The sequence below is a fragment of the Balaenoptera physalus genome (genome assembly GCF_965194825.1).
Source record: "Balaenoptera physalus genome assembly, chromosome: 9".
Taxonomy (NCBI): Eukaryota; Metazoa; Chordata; class Mammalia; order Artiodactyla; family Balaenopteridae; genus Balaenoptera; species Balaenoptera physalus.
This window is the reverse complement of record NC_138888.1, coordinates 8,468,338-8,482,408: the sequence shown is the minus strand read 5'-3', so window position 1 is coordinate 8,482,408 and position 14,071 is coordinate 8,468,338. Positions and strand designations below refer to the sequence as shown.

Below are 14,071 nucleotides of genomic sequence, written 5' to 3'. Positions count from 1 at the left end.
TCAAAAAGTGAAGCCCAATTATTTCAAGCTTAGCATATCCAAGATCCCAGGAAATGTTTTTCTAGATTTTTGTTGAAATAGTCAAAGACAGCATGTACACATAGTAAGGGAAATATTTTATTATGAAAAGAGGAAAATTCCATGTAGCTTTATTTATTGCAATGAAGATTTCCCATGCACTAAATTTTATGAGTTACACTGAAATTTTCTCACTATTTTTTGGAGGTTGCCATTTGGAGTTTCCATTGAGAAATATTCTTTGTAGTTACTAACACTGTGGGTTAAACCAGTTATCTAGTGGACAGTGCATGCCTGTTTCCTACATTGATTTCACATTAAAAAAACGCAAAAGCTTTTCTTGTTGACTGTTCATGAATCCAGGTTTATTACACATGTCATGTACTTTGTATTAAATAAATTTTGTGTTCTTTTGGTCAGGTGTGCTTCAGTTTCCTGGGATGAATGTCAGTGATTTTGATTAAAGAAAAGAGAGAAAGCTATAGTTAGACTGGTCACCTAATTCAGATTTTTATATTTGGTTATAACTGGTATAAGGAAGACGGTGACTTAAATTGTCAATCTTGGAGATTTGAAACGGTGGCTTGATATAAACCATATGTTTCAGAGCCGGGGGTAGTGTACTTTGTGCTGGTTACTGCAGAAAACAACAGTGGAGTGAGCCGTCCAGTTTACAGAGCTGAAAGCCTGCCTGGTAAGTCTTATCTAGAATTGGAGGCTGTATTTTTGTGACTTAGATTGGGAGATTCTTTGCTTCATCAGGTCAATACAAATCTAGAATCATTAAAGAGTTCCCAAACAAGAAATTTTTAGACTTGTATGGCAAGCCGAAAGATTGAAAACTAGGGGAGATTTATCCCTTCTTTTAAAATAATTTTGATGTAGGTTATTAGCGTTTTGTCTTAAATTTCGGAGTACTCATTACAGTAAACTGTGTATAAAAGACCAAAAATGTGTGTTGTCCTTACAGGTTAGGGGCCTAGTCACTCGTATGGCCTGAGCAGATCCTTTGGAAGATTGTTGAAGAGACTGTTGAAATATGTGTTTAGGGATGCACTGAAATGTGGGCACTCCAACAGTCCTCCTTTCTAACTATCAAGTTACATTTTCCTAATTTAGGAGGTGAATGGATCAAGATTGATGGTTTTCCCATTAAGGGTCCAGGACCATTTAATGAAACCGTCACAGGTACTATTTGCTCATTCGGTTCATGTCTTCACTGAAGCACCATCTCAAAAGAGGGCTGTGCTTCTGTCACACACACATGTGCTCACAAACCTTCATTTGGTTCCCATTTCTAAACTAACACACATGCCGCACAGTTTTGGTCGATCCGCTCTGCACCGGGTGGACCAGACTGCAGCCCGTGTTGCTCACTCCTCACTGCTCTTTCGTGTTCTGGCGTGGGGGCATGTCCTCGTCTACATCTGGGGAAGCTGTTGTGCTGTTCACAGGCAAATATGGTGGTTGAGATGGCAGCCCTGGCCCGATGAGGATATTTACAGCTCTTCTACCTGTGGATGCAGAAATGAATGGGGCCCACCAAACAGTGACTTTTATTGGCTAATATGCTGCATCAAGGCTTTCTCTCTTTTCTTATCCATGGGATATTTTGTGATATGTTAGATAACCTGCCTTCCATCTCTGCTCCATATTTGTATATATGTGTGTTTTATCATTTGGATGTTGATGTTGTCTGGCCACATTGTTTTACTTGTTGAGAGAAGTGTTGACATTTCCTGTGTGCTTCATGAATATATTTGATTAATGGTTAAACGATAATGCAAAATGAAAGCAGTGTTTTCAGAGTGTGGTTGGGTGATGTCCCAAAGGCAGTGTGGCAAGGAGCAGTGTTTTTAAGTACATCAGTCTGGTATTGTTGTTGAGAGCAAGGTGAGTATGTGGAAACCAACAACCCTAATCTGCTTCTCGGGTCAGATTTGATGGGTGTAGGCAGTTTTCAAAGTCTGCTTTATACAAAAAGGGAGTGGAAGAACAAAACAACCAGAAAAGGAAACTGGATTTCTAGGAAAGGTGATATGTTCTTGTTTAAATACGTTGGACGTGAGGGGATGTAGCGGCGACGTCTTATAGGTGATTGGAGATGAGGGCCTGAAAGTTGGAAGAGAGAAGCAAGAGGTAGGCGTGGTTTAGGAGTCATGCTGTAGAGTGAGAACTAAAGTAGGGAGAGTGATGAGTGGGTGAGAATTAGGAGAGACAAGAGTAGAAGCCAAGGATCAAACCTTGGAAGACGTTGACAGTAAAAGAGTCAAGAAGGTAGTACACCTAGAAAGTGTGCAAAATAGGAAAGGACGTTTATTTCAGAGGTTGTCTACCCCTAAAGATACACATGGAAACATTCACAGGCACACATAAACCTTTTACTGACAGATGTACTGTGTCTTGTATTTGAATTTCATACTTTGTATTTTAAATAACCATTTTATTTTTATCATCTACCTGATAGAGTTTTCTGAATGGCAGTTTTAGAACAAGTAATTTTCTTACTTTTTCTTAAGCAGTTAATTTCTTATGCCTTCTTTAATAGAAACAGGTGTGTGTGTGAGAGTGGGTGTGTGTGTCCTTTCTGAGTAAGCACATGTGACAGAAACCCTGGGAACTGGGAACCACAGACAGTCATGCCCCAGCTCACTCTTGGTTTTATGGACAGTGAGATCCTTTAACCTCTCTCTGCAGGAGCCTCTATAGGCCCTAGTTGCCAAAGAATGCTCTGCTATAATACATAACACTGTATTTGCCATACATTATGTTAAAAAAGATGCTGGAAGAAATTGCTAGCCAAAACCTTTTGCAGTATATGATATAAAGCAGAACTTCAAAAAAATGCATATCCAGAATGCATAGACTTGGTTACAGTGTTCCAGAAAATAATTACATTTCATTGTTAATGAAAATAATGAAAATAACTTTTGAGAAATTATCAATAAGGGATCAACATGCATCTGTACCTCTTTTAATACGGCCTGGAAAATATGCTATGCTATTGTTCTGAGGAAATTGTTAATATATGATAATCCTGTTAAACAAAAGAAGTACTATTCTGAATTCCAGGTATCTTCATGCAAAGTAAGGGATTTGTCCTAGAAACGCAGACATTAGCATCTGCACCTGGTATGATGCCCCAAGGGTTGGCTCTAGTGCTTTGATCAGTAATACCTCACGTTCTTCCGGTGTTTACTTGAAACCAGAGGAAAATCCGTTCTTTTATTCTGCTGGAAACAGTGGTTTCAGTTCAGATTTCAGAAGGCCTCCTTTGCTGGGTGGAATCTATCTTGACCTCATTGTCTTTACTTAAAAATAGGACTTTAATTATTTAATTCATTCATTCAGGGCCTGCGGCTTTCCAGGCAGAGTTCTGGGTGCAAAAGACGCAATAGTGAATAAGATAGACAAGGGCCTTAATGGCCTTAATGAAGACTGTATTCTAGTGGGAAAGAAAGACAATAAACCTGTAAGCAAAAAGTAATGCATACAACGTGTATGAGTTTGGTAGGGATGCCATAACAAAATATCACCGACTGGTTACCTTAAACAATAGATATTTATTTGCTCACAGTTCTAGAGGCTAGAAGTCCAAGATGAAGGTGTCAGCAGATTTGATTTCTCCTGAGGTCTTTCTCTTTGGCTTATCTTCCCTCTGTGGGCATGCATCCTTGGTATCTTTGTGTGTCCAAATTTCTGCTCCTTCTAAGGACACCAGTCAGATGGGATTAGGGCCACTTTAGTAATAACCTCATTTTAACTTGATCACTTCTTAAGAGGCCCAGTCTCCAAACACAGTCACATTCTGAGGTAACTAGGGTTTAGGTCTCACACATAAAAATTTGGGGGGTGGGGAGACACAAAATTTAGCCTGTAACATAATCATAAATTCTTTGAAAAACCAACAGCACTGTGAAATAGAACAAGCAGGGTGGCGGAGCCTGGGAGGTGCCGATAAGATGACTGAGACCCGATGGGGACTGTCTGAGAAGCCACAAGAGGGGAGGAAAAACGTGCAGGGAGTCCTGGAGGTGGGCTGGACCTGAGTGATTCTCAGAGGGTCACTCAAGCAAATGTGGACACTCTCAGGACTCGGAAAATGATAGGACTAAGCAAAAATGCAACCCTAGGGCAGAAGCTTAGACTTCCTCTTTGGGTAGCTCATCTCATATCATTTTGTTAGAAAGTGTTCTTAGTATGTAAATGTAAAATCTCTCCTGTTGAGATGTAAACCCATCTCCCTTTGTTTTGTCCCCAGCGAAGAGATGTTGCAAGTCCCTTCACATATTGGAATCCTATTATTTAGCTTTCCTGCAGACTTTTCTGAAGTTGTTTGAGCTGCTTTTCCTGTGACGGGATCTGGGTAATCTGCTCTGTGCAGAGCCAGGCACTGGGAGTCAAAATGAGGACCACGGTCCAGGATGAGGACCACGGTCCACCTCTGCTTCCAGCCAGCCCAGGGACTCGGAGGGCAATTCATCTGCTTTCACTAGCTCTTCATCTGGGAAATTTTAGCTCTCAGTAGGATCCCGTGTATTTTTAATAATGTTATGGTTTTCTAAAAACCTAGTCCTTTGTGCTTTCCTTAAACTATGGTACCCAAACTAGACATAAAATGAAAGTCAGATTTATGCCTCATATTTTCTTTACATTATACTTAGTTCATGAAGCTTACTACTTTTTTTTTTTTTTTACAGTTAAATTATAGCTCAGACTCAAGTTCAGCACAGAGTTCACAATTCTCTTAGGCCATTTGCAACCAGCACTGGCATGATACCTGTGGCCCAGCCCTTCCTTTCCTTATCACAGTCACCCCCGGATCCCCAGGTTGCTCCCTGAATCCAGGTAGCTTGAGGGCACTTGGCTGATCATGCGCCTCGCCGCACCTACGTCCTGGACTGCATCCACCTCCGTGACAGTGGTCCATTGGAGAGTCTCACTCCTGTCACTTAAGATGAAGTTGCTCCCCTCCACAATCTAGAGTCATGAAATTCCCCATCATCTCACTTCTTCAGTGCCCTCATGTCAGAAGCTTGTTTCACATCCAATCAGGCTTTGGGTCTGTAGACCCTTCCCCTTTCCAGAGTCCAGAAGCCGTCTCCCGGCTCATTTCTTGCTTAGTTTATCTGGGTCCCCAGCATTTCAACCACACTCGTGTCAGCATGGCCATGGAAGCCACCCCACTCCCCCCAGCTCTCTGGTTTTCCCTCCTGCGTGCTAACGGCTGAGCCTCGTGGGAGAAATAAAGAGCTAAGCTGATACGCATTGTGACAGCTTCTTACAGCTGGTTTTCTAACTTCATCTGGGCCCTCGGCTCTGCTTGGCAATTATTTGTCCTTACTCAGTTTCCTTTCTTTCTCCCACAATGGCTAGTCCAAAATTTGGCCACTTTCTTCAGGGTCCTTCCTCCGCCTGCCTTCCTCTCACTTCTAGCAAGTAACCTTGTTTCCTGCCTCCCTGGGAAATAAAGGTCATCAGGGTGACATGTCTTGTCCTCCCTCTCTTGACTTCTAAGCCTTCACGGCTCCCTTCCCTCCTCCTGGCTCTGAGGAAAGGTTGCTGTTCTCTTTAAGGCTGACTTCAGACAACGTAAAGCTTCTTTGCAAGCGTGGTTAGACCCGAGGGCTGCTCTGGGGTTGGATTCATCTTTGGAGCCTCCCCTCCCCCATAGGAACTGACTCAAAGGCTGATTTGAACAGGTGTCAAATTATTTGACACTGAAACAGTGAAGCTATGAAACCCTGAAAACCAAAGCTTGGCCTCTTTCCTTTCTTCCCTGGCACTCCTTTCATAGGAAATGTCTGTGGACATATCAGGAAGGCATGCCCCGAGCATGCGTTTTGGTCTTTTCTGTCGGTAGTTCACCAAAATGAACACCCATCTCCAGGTACATTTTCTTGCTGGTTTGTTTATATATAGATGCGACTGATGTGGAATTTGAAAATTCTAACCCATTGTCCTGAGATGGGCTCCTTCCCTAATCTCTTAACTTACAGCATAATTAATCCATCAAACCGTAATCATCTCCACTGCACACTCTTGCAGCCCAGACTCAGGCTCAGCCAACAGTGAGAGCTGATCTTCTGAGCCCCTCGGCCATACAATGATGGGGCTCCCCAGGAAGGCTCCAGGCTCTGTTCTAAGAACCTTCTCAGGTTCTAAGCTTCCTTCTAAGGTTCTAGGCTTCCTTTCAGCTTTGAAATTTCACGCATTAATGACACTAAGGCACTTTGAGCGATCCTAAGCTTTGCAAGCAGTTGGGAAGCCTTGCTGAGCAATGGCTGTTTGCCTTGGTCTCCACCGTACTTGGAGTGTCTTAGGTCAGCAAATCCAGGAAGCGTATGAGCCAAGGAAGAAACACTGAATTATAGTTTCTGGGTGTTGGGTTTGTGACTGAATACACAGAGGTGCCCAGGATAAAGAACTGTCTCCAGTGATACACTGGAGGTGGCGCCCTCACCTTCTCTGGATGCAAATGGCAGGCATTCTGCCAAATGAGCCAAGGAGACGGTCGTGTTAACTCCCTTAAACTGATGTGTGTGTGCACGACTCTGGGAAAGAGCAGCCTGTGTGGTACAGCAATAGGCGAACCGCAGACAGCACTGCCGCCCTGGGCGGTCGTCAGATAATCCTGGAGCCAGATCCTGGGGCTGCAGAGTGTTGGACTTGAGCTTTAAGTGTAGCCCAGTTCAAACTTTTTAATTATGAATCAAAGACTGTCCTCTTTGCACACACTGGTTTCAATTTAACAGTTCTTTGGCCCACAGGGAATTAATAATGTCTGTGACATTATATTTTCAGTAGCTCTCTCATGCCATTATTAGTGTTTTTTTTTAAGTGTGCAATTCACAGGGCAGACCTGGTTTGTGGTTCCTGGCCTGGATGGTGAGCTCCTCCGGGGCAGGGCACAATGATATACTCATCTTTGTATCTCCAGAGCCTGGGCCAAGCGCATAGTATGTGCTCAAGAGATGTTTGTTGAGTGAAATAAATTTGGAGGCTGCTTCTTCTCCACACCTGTGCTCTGGAGGCTGCGCAGTGTGTCAGGAGGTCGGGCACCCCCGTCTCGTTTAGCCGCTGACTCTGGGGCTGGCCCCGGGCCGGCCACTTTGTCGTCACTCTGTGGTGCTGTCATTAGTGAGAGATCCTAGTTCTTGCCCCCTGTTTCTTGGCGGGGCCTGGGGGAAGGATGGCGTTGAATGCATTTGGAGATTGGAGTTCCTCAGGGCTGGCCGCTCTGTGGAGACAGAGTCAGATCCACCTGCTGTGGGCTTACCTCCCTCCACGTTCATCCTGGGGCTCGGGTCTCTTTACGTGAGTGCCTGTTTCAAAGCCGCCTCTCACATCAGAATGTGGTTAGACTTCAACCTTAGAGGCTGTTCTTTAATCATAAAAAGTAGGCAGTAGAGGCTTGTGTGCAGAGCTGTTTAACGTCATTTAGCCAGACGTTCTTGGGTGGGAACTCGGGAGTTTCAGCCCAAACAAGAATGCCGTGGGAAGGACTCAGTGCCGGCCAGCTGCCGGGAAGAGGCAGCAGTGGTGAGCAGCCTTCCAGGGCAGCAGGGCTGAAACCCACATTTTGCGGTGTTTCATCTCCATGTCTACACTGATGAGTGTAAATATCTGTGCACAGATTTTCCCTTCAGTGAATTGTTAGGAAACGAGCGACTGTGAGAGAGGCCCTTTCCTCCGATGGACGGGCGCTTATTTCAGAGGCTGATGAGTGGCTGCTTCGAGTGGGCGGGGCAGGGGCTGTGGACACCTGGGGAGATGAACTATCCCCACCGTCCCCACGTGTGTGGCCTTGAATGGGATGTCGGCCGACCTTGCCGTCAAGTCTTAGAGGAACCTGCAGTAGTTAATAAATCTAACGTCCCAATAAGGCCAGCATCTTGGGGGCTGGATGCCACTTTCTGACTGCGTATCTGTCACCGGCTTTTCTTTGGATGTCTGAGTGAAGAAGAGGGTGGGAGGGGCAGTGGTGTCACTGAAGAGGGTTGCAGCTTCTAATATAGGCTCCCTGCAAAGGAAGATGTCAGTCCTGAAAGAAGCACTTTCTTTTCTCACTTGTCAGCCTATTCATATATTGTAACTGGCTCTTTCATTTGCAAATGACATGTTGGATAGTGCTAAATATTGAAATAATGAATAGCCTTTCAACAGAAAAAGGTCTTTCATACCCAGAAAACAACTGCATTGCAGAGTATCCTACTCCCAAATGAAACAAATGCAGAAGAGCTTTAGACTAAAACAAACCAAACCAAAAACAAGCTTTGAATAATTTTTCTTAGAATTTTTAACACCCCTTCCTCTTAGCTTACATCAGCCAGCAGGCTCTGTGTCCGCTGTGGGGTGAGGAGACGCCAGATGTCCGCATTTCAGCCCTTAAGGAGCTCAGGAAAGGATGATTGCTTCCTTTGCTTTCTGTGGCCCTCTTGAGTCCTCAGGAAGTATGGCTGAAAACTGAAGCACCACCAGATGGGTCCAGCAGATGCTTCTAATGATGTGCTTTCACATCCCTCATGGAGGAGGCTTTGCAGCAGGTCAGCTGCAGGAGCTCCCCATCCTTCCTTCCACCCTGAGTCAGGGGGGGCTCTGGGCCGGGGATGGGGAGCGAGTGAGCTGGGCCCAGGCAAGGGCTCACCCTAGGCCCTGGTGCAGGTGGCTGAGCACGTCGGCAGCTGTGTCACTGTTCCAGGCTTGTAGCTGAGCCACTGCCCTGAGTAGGACGCAGAGACCTTAGCTCTGCCTTCGTGGTGGTGGAGAAAAATTATTGGCTTAACGTAGGGAGAGACGCCCCTCAAAGGGCTTATGATCTGCAAGACTGAGGGATGTGTCCGTGCAAACAGTTACAGGACTGCCGATTTCTTGTTCTGGTAGGAGAGCACGGCTTCATCGCCAGCTTGTGCGGAGTTTGCCTGTGTCGCTAATGTCCTGCTGGCTGCCATCTTGGGGCGACCTGGCCTTTGCAGCCTCAGTCCTGTGCGGTGACATTGATGGTGTAATTTTCACTGATGTTCATAGCACCACTGGGGTCAGAGTCAGCCACTGACGGACATTTTTGGATGACATCCTGAAGCTGCTGACATACCGGTCACTCTTGGGGCTTCTCAAACTGGGTTCTCAGAACTCGGGAGAACATGGCACTGCTAGGAGTCCGGGAAGGCATGAGATAAACGACGCAGATCCGACGGGAAGTGGTTTCTTGATGGCCGGTCATTTAAAATGTTATTTTTGACTTTAAAACAAACACCAAAATATTATAGAGTAGTCTATAAAATTCAAATGCAATTTTGAGATAAAACCAAGATTGGGGCTAAATTGCCATGCTCCAGGCTTCTGGGGCTTGAGCTCATGTTCTTCGCTGTTACATAAACCTTGGTGAAGTGTTTGAGGAGCTCTGTTCAGGGGTAAAGCGAGCCAGCACTTTTGTGAAACAAACAGCCAAACAAAACAACATGGCTGGAATGGAGTGGTCCCGGGGTGGTTGAAGCGTTTGCTTTGTTTCTGAGACAGTCCTGCTGGATTTTGAGGACCCCGCTGGGGGCACAGATGCTGGCAGCCTTGTGCCAGCCCGTGGGTTTGGCCTCTGACTGCACCGTCCCTTTCTACACCCCACGTTGAGTAGGATTCCCTGTGGCTTCCTCATCTGGTGACAGCCTGTCTGTCCCTGCATGATCCTAAGAAGCAGGAAAGAGGAGTCTCTGTGAAACCTGGACAGGGGGCGGCAGAAATCTTAAACTGAGGGCACTTAGGTTTGTCGGTATTAAGTTAGTTTTAAATGCTTTATGAAAGGCTTCCCCAATCTTTAACATTATTAGTAATTGACATTGATTAGCTCAGGGGAGATCAAGGTTCTTTTTTTTTTTTTTTTTTTTCTTTCAAGACCTTCTCTCTTCTCCCAACCCCTCAAGAAGCAGCACCGATGGACTGACTCCAGGCGATGGTTTCGGGGTGCTGTTCTGGTGTCTCTGAAGGACGCTGAGATGCGTGCCTGCCACACTCATTCTCCCCTTGGTGTCCACAGTGCCTCCCGGGATGAGTCAGGCAGCCAGGCCACTGGGGTAGCTGACCACGTACTTGGCTCTTCAGCAGATGGTCGCTCCTTGGAGACAGAACCACGGGTAAATGTAAGGGGAATAGTGTGATGAGTGGATCCTGACGGAACAAATGGACCCACCTTTCCTGAAGAGCAGCCAGGCCCTTGGGAAGGAACTTAGCTGGCATCTTCTGAAGCAGGGGTACTCATGGCATGAAAGTCTTCGATGGTGATGCCTAGCTCTGCAGACCAGCCCTTCACCAGAGGTGTCTGTGAGGCACCAAGGGGACCTCCTCCCAGACAGGCACCACGCTTCTGCCACAGTGCGCTGCTCGCGACACCAACTCTGCAGCCGCCTTGAGTTTTGGAATAACAGTGCAGAGAACCAGGGCTACAGCTCCGACAGACCTGGGTTCCAATGCCAGCTTAGTGCCTGTTGCTGCCCGGCTTCAAGATTCTCCCTTAATCTTTCTGAGCCTCACTTTTTTTTTTTTTTTTAATTTATTTATATTTATTTTTGGCTGTGTTGGGTCTTCGTTTCTGTGTGAGGGCTTTCTCCAGCTGTGGCAAGTGGGGGCCACTCTTCATCGCGGTGCGCGGGCCTCTCACTGTCGCGGCCTCTCCCGTTGCGGAGCACAGGCTCCAGATGCGCAGGCTCAGTAGTTGTGGCTCACGGGCCTAGTTGCTCTGCGGCATGTGGGATCTTCCCAGACCAGGGCTTGAACCCGTGTCCCCTGCATTGGCAGGCAGATTCTTAACCACTGCGCCACCAGGGAAGCCCGAGCCTCACTTTTATTGTCTGTCAGTGGGGTGTTTATTAGGTTATTGTGAGGACGCTTGTCAAATGACTTACCTGGTAGGGATCCAATAGATTAGGAAGGCTGGTGATACTCTGACAGACACTATTCCAAAATGAAGCCATGAGATTTCCTTTCTCCTTGTTAAATAGCTGGGCCTGTCCAAATAGACAACAGCTCGGTACATCGTTAAACGTGCTGAGGTCCTGCAGAGCTTTGGGACGCATCAGAGGTGTTGCAGGAGGATTATGTGTCAGAATTCAGCCAGGAAGAAGGAGCCCTTGGCAGACAGAGGCTGTGAGGTGTTGCCGACCTGCCCCAGTGTCGGGGGCAGGGGACCCAGACTCACTGTGAGGGCCGCAAAGCGCGTGTCTGCCTCCTCTGGCTGAGACAGCTCGTGTCACCCCCTCTAACGCATCTTCCCTCCCCCTCTCCTGCCCCCTCTCCTCTTCCTAATCATGCTTATTCATCAAAAGCACATACAAGCTCTGGAATCTCACCCAGACGGATAGACGTGGGAGGGGGGTGTGTTTTCACAAGCCCTCAGGTGTTCTGATGCACAATACAGCCTGAGGACGGCGCCTCGTGGGCCGGAATCCCGCCCGCCCTCAGACCAGTGTCCCTGGTGGCCTTGAGGTGTGCTGCTTGCGGAGGGCGGGGAGGCTGCCTGGGGCAGAGGCTGGGCGAGTGGAAGGCCAGTGAGCACCCCGGGATGAGGGTAAGGACCATCTTCTCAAAGCTTGGAGGTCAGCACAGTGGGAGTCAGGTTGGTCCGTAAGTGGGACACTCCACTTACTCTGCGAAGCTCTAGACTGAGTGATCCCTCACGTTCTCCTGGAAAACGAGAATGTCCTGCTAGCTGAGACCAGGCCAGGGAAAGCGGTCCCAGACAGCAGTGGCCGTGCACTTTTATGCCAACGAAGAGGAGGGACCCGCTCAGAGTGACTGGTAACTGAGACGCTGATGAGGAAAATGAACAGCGCTTATGGTGCAAAAAAAGTCACCTGGATGGAGCCAGCCTCACGTTTGTAGAGGCTTTGGCAATAAGTCCGTCTCTCCTGCTCACGTCTGGTTCTTTGGAACCCATTCTCTTAGTGCCCACTGTGCGTCAGGCATCACGGAAAGCTTTGTGATGCACGCGCAGCTCACTTTCTGGAAGGAGCCCCCCACCCATCCACTGCATCTGATAAATGGGCGATTTCCTTTTTATCACGACCACAGACACACCAGGCACTTGATGTGTGCTTGATAGATGCCACTACGATGCGAAATGCTTTACGTGGATTCGATTACAAAACCCCGTGTGCTAGACACTAGTTTACAGAGGAGGAAATTGAGGTTTGGGGAGGATTCTCAAAATCACACAGGCAGTGAGAGGTAGACGCAGATTCAGACCCCTGCTTCTCAGCCTGTGGAAGCCCAAATCAGAAGCTACGCGTTTAACTAGCATTGAATTGTAAACGCGCAAAGCGTCATGATGAATTTTGGATTTTTTTTCTTTGTGATAAAAACAGATTTTAATTCCCTCCAATTTCAGAATACTTGCCAATTTGCGTAGCTGGCGACACAAATCGGGAGAGACAGTCTTCTATTTATTTATTTTTATACAGTTATTTAATTATGGCTGCGTTGGGTCTTTGTTGCTGCGTGCGGCCTTTCCCTGGTTGCGGCAAGCGGGGGCTACTCTTCGTTGCGGTGCACGGGCTTCTCATTGCTGTGGCTTCTCTTGTTGCAGAGCACGGGCTCTAGGTGCGCAGGCCTCAGTAGTTGTGGCGTGTGGGCTCAGTAGTTGTGGCTCGCAGGCTCTAGAGCGCAGGCTCAGTAATTGTGGCGCACGGGCTTAGTTGCTCCATGGCATGTGGGATCTTCCCGGACCAGGGCTCAAACCCGTGTCCCCTGCATTGGCAGGCGGATTCTTAACCACTGCACCACCAGGGAAGTCCTGGGAGAGATGTCCTAATTGTGCCTGGTTTTTGGATACTTATCATAATCTACACGGTAATTGTTTCACCCAGCTGACCTGCCTAGTGTACGGTGTGTAATCACTGTAGGTCTTCTGTGATTGACCCGTTCTGTGCAACATCTACCTGGTTACGTGGTGCCCAGAGCGATGGACGGAGTGTGTCCTGCCAAGTTTAAAATACACTCGGCAGTAGTGGATGTGAACTTGACTACTCTTGGCAATTATGACTTCCTGTTTTCAAGATAAAAGATTTACAGGGATTTATTAGAAAATTTTTAGAAGGCTTCTGTGAGGCTATCACATACGGCTTAGAGAAAACAGATAATCTCCTTGCAAGTGAATTTGAACCATATGAATAGTTTTTCTTCATGTGCGCATCAGCTTAAAAGAGGACTCCCAGATGATCTATAAAAGATCTATAAAAGCTGTTGAAAGTATGTATCACCAGAATTTCAAACGAAAGAAAATTTGAAAGTACTTGAAAAAAATTGTGGTTGGCTTTTCTAAATTCAGAGATTTGAAGGATGGAGGGCTGTGCATTGAGGGATGACACTGTCACCTCACTCTGGTTTCCAGAGTCAGTGGCCTCTGCGCAGTCCGGGGACAGTTGTCTGGGACAGTCTTGGGGGAGGGGCCTTCTCTGGTTCCTTAGCTACCTGCTGAGTATACTGTGTGATCCATTAAAAAGAACGCATACATGCAAATGTAATGCCTACTCTGCAAGGCATTATGCTCTCACTCGGAAGGGGGCCTGTCCAGCTCAGAACCCTTGTCCCACATTCATTAGCAGAAGAGGTCGGGTGTTTGGTGGAATGGCTCGTGGGTGAGGGGAGAGCATGAATGGAAGGGGCGTAGGTGCGCGAGAAGGGAACTTGGCATCAGTGGCTGAATTCAGGTCGCTGCTTGGCACTTAGCCGTGTGGCCTTGGGTCTGTTACTTCACCTCTAGAACCTCGGTTTTCTCGTGGGGATTATGACATCGATCCTACTCACCTGGGGAATGTTGGAAGGACAATTAAAACGAACCATGCAAGAGCTCGTGACAAACTGGGAGGCTCTGTAGAGAGCAGTCAGTGTGGTTGGCTGTACTAGCCTCAGCCCTGTGCCCAAAGCTTGCTCAGCAGGCCTCGCCTCGTCCTCGAACCCTGGTGCGGAGGGTTAGACCGCAGGCTGGAGCCTGGGGGAAAGCCTGTACAGTCTGACGGGGTGGCGTGGCCGACGTTTAGTGGGCCTGGCGTGGGTCAGGACCTCA

General features: G+C 47.3%; 1 protein-coding gene across 3 annotated transcripts in view; it reads left to right on the top strand.

Annotated features, from left to right (window-relative positions):
• FNDC1 (fibronectin type III domain containing 1) overlaps positions 1-14,071 on the top strand; it is a 101,253-nt gene that overhangs the window by 27,972 nt on the left and 59,210 nt on the right. For 2 of the 3 annotated variants that reach the window (XM_082475522.1, XM_082475520.1), the window contains 2 exons: positions 626-712; positions 1,138-1,206. The exons of the other annotated variant lie outside the window; for it this stretch is intronic. In XM_082475522.1, the coding sequence (XP_082331648.1) occupies positions 626-712; positions 1,138-1,206 (156 nt within the window). The remainder of the gene's footprint in view (positions 1-625; positions 713-1,137; positions 1,207-14,071) is intronic. 3 annotated transcript variants of the gene reach the window in all.